At 60.0% G+C, this 2,699-nt stretch overlaps 1 protein-coding gene across 1 annotated transcript; it reads left to right on the top strand.

Moving 5' to 3' along the window:
- Positions 1 to 188: 188 nt before the first annotated feature.
- On the top strand, positions 189 to 1,620 carry LOC106002603 (leucine-rich repeat-containing protein 56-like; the record flags this gene model as incomplete). The annotated part of the gene is made up of 4 exons (XM_013037455.1): positions 189 to 372; positions 735 to 896; positions 977 to 1,041; positions 1,588 to 1,620. Coding segments are annotated over 4 exons (426 nt in total), but the record flags the coding sequence as incomplete, so codon positions are not given.
- Between the last annotated feature and the right edge of the window lie 1,079 nt (positions 1,621 to 2,699).

The raw sequence follows: 2,699 nt of genomic DNA, 5'->3' as shown, positions 1-2,699 counted from the left end.
CAGCACCACATAAGCAAAAAGAAAAAAGCCGGAAGTGGTGCTGTGGCTCAAGTGGTAGAGCGCTAGCCTTGAGCTGAAGAGCTGAGTGACAGCGCTCGGGCCCAGAGTTCAGGCCCCACGACAGGACCCAAAAAAAAAAAAAATCCCACTGGACCCAAATCTGCTGTCCCTCTTCCTCCTCCCTGCAGGCATTCCAAGGCTACAACTACAGGGCAGAGGTGAGGAAGCTCATCCCCCAGCTGCATACCCTAGACGACATACCTGTCACACACACCAACCTGCCAGACACCCAGAAGCTGAACCAGGACTGGTTCATGGTGAAGGAAGCCATCAGAGAGAGCAGCCTGCTGGACAGTCTCCTGCCCCGGCTAGGTAGGCATAAGTTTACTGTAGCCCCTGGCCCAGAAAAGGCTTCCAGTAGCCACTGAGGCTACTGACAGACCTCTACCAGCACCCAAGAGGATAGGCCTCCATCAGTCCCCAAGACAGGCTCCATCAACCCGAAACCTCTCAGAGACGCATCACTGCACGTCAGACCTTCCAGCATGACCCGTTCCCAGGACAATGCACATGAACCCCAGTTCAGGACTGTGTCCCCACGGGGGTGCCCGCGGGGCCTGCATTTGCAGAGAGGGGAAGTCCGCAGCGGAGGGCCTGTCTGGAAAGATGGGGACCTGAGAGGCAAGCCTCCGAGACTGAAGCAGGCCAGAGACCTCTAGTTCTGTTCTGGACAGATCACTCCCCCGGAGCCACCCTGCAGAATCTTGACCCGGTGCTGCCCCTGGCAGAGACCCCGCCCTGGTCCCTGTCTCTGCTGGTCCCGGGGGGACCCCTGCCTGAAGACCTGCTTCCTGAGGACCCAGCCCCAGGAGACCATGCCAGCAACCTCACCCACGGTAACTGATCTTCCCCAGCCCAGAGCTAACCCTACTGCACCTCCGCTCCAAACCAGGCACAGACACAGCCTCTTCTTCAGGTGCCTGGCAAGTCCTCTGTGGGAACCCCACCAAAGGCCTGCGAGAGCGTAGACACCAGTGCCAGGTACATCCTCCCCACACCCCCAGGTGAGCCGGGACGCCAGCCCTCCCACAGCGCCTCCCCGACGGGCCCCTCCCCCTTCCCCCACAGCCCTTCCCCACCCCAGCACAGTGGACCCCCGGAATGGACCATCACTCAGGGCCCCAACCTCCACAGTGGGCCAGCATCCAGGGCTCTGCCCTGCACCCTTTCCAGGGCCAGGTCCCCGAGCCAGCCCATTTTCTCCCTGGGCATGGTTACCCTGCAGCAGCTGCCACAGCTAGATTTGACCACTAGCCTCCATCCCAGGACCTGACCCTGCAGGCAGTTGTGATCTGGATGTAGCTTTGGGCCAAGAGTGCCTGGTGCCCCTCCTCTGTGAACCCCACCGTGGTGACCTGTCTGGTGTGGGGGCACAGGGATGGGGGTTAGTTTGCCTGGGTAGCTCCTGGACCTCCGTATATCCAACGTAGCTGACATGGGATGTGGAGGCCAGTGGACCCCCTGTCTCTCACATGTTTGGAACTGGTCCAAGGCGGACATGCCTACAGCCCCTCCTCCCCATTTCAGTACCCTCCCCCATAGGAAGGTGTCACAGAAGAAGGATCCCCTGAGGGCCCCTGGAGAACAAGAGGACCTGTTTGAGCCCAAGACCTCCCCCAGCCCTCCAAGCCTGACCTCAGGTACTCCCCCAGAGGCCAAGAGTACCCCTAGCCTTGGATGAGCACATGCCTGCTCAGCCCTCCTCAGCCGGGCTGGGGAGGGGCTGTAAAGGACAGTCCTGTCTTGGGGGAGGGGAGCCAATTCCAACCAATTCCTCACACTTGACACCAGGGGACCTGGAGCCATCTGCGCTAGATGCAGGAGGGACAGGTATTCCCCTAGAGGATATGGGCTGAGCGAGCGCAGAGAGGGCTAGATCAAAAAAGAGCCACCTAATGGGGTGCCAGGTGGCCAGGGCAGGCCCTGATCTCAGGAGTGCAGGCAGGAGGCTAGGGGTGAGCCTGAAGTCTGTTGAAGACCAAGGCAGGGCCTGTGCTAGACTCAGGGTGCAGAACTAGGGAGCTGGGATGGGAACTGGAGGGAGGGGCTCTCTCCAAGGTCACTGGCTTCAGGAAAAACCCTCACCTGCAGTAGTGGGCAGACCTAGAGAGGAATGCTGCAGGTATGAGTAACAGAAGCACGGGCCTAAGGGTTGGCAAAGAAATCCTCTCTGAAGGATGGACAGAGGACAAAGCAACCAAACCTTCGCCCTTCTATCGGCTGGCTAGTGTCTGGGCAGATGGGTGGGAAAATGGCCCTGAGACAGTCAGACATGAACAGCTGGCCAAATGTGAGGGCGAGCAGGAGAGATGGCAAGGGGACTCTGGGACAAAGTACCAGGCCCAGGTGACTAGCGGGCGACCCTGGCTACTGGCCTCAAACTGTCCTGTGGCCAGGCCCACAAAGCCAGAGCCCAGACTTTGTGTGCTCTTTGCTGCCCAAGAGCTAGCCAGTCCAAGTAGTAGAAGTCATGGGACTGGAGTCCCACGGAGTCACCGGAGTCTAGTCATGGGGCTGGAAGAGAGGAAATGGGGCAGAGAGGTGGGTCCGGGGAGGCGTGTTACCACCTGTGCGGCCGTGATGACCACAGAGGCCTCTTTGCCCGTGGTGCCCTCCCCCAGCCTGCCACCATGGTGTGG

Source organism: Dipodomys ordii, unplaced genomic scaffold, assembly GCF_000151885.1.
Source record: "Dipodomys ordii isolate 6190 unplaced genomic scaffold, Dord_2.0 Scaffold14814, whole genome shotgun sequence".
NCBI lineage: Eukaryota > Metazoa > Chordata > Mammalia > Rodentia > Heteromyidae > Dipodomys > Dipodomys ordii.
The sequence above is the reverse complement of the archived record's forward strand: the minus strand, read 5'-3'. Positions and strand labels throughout refer to the sequence as shown.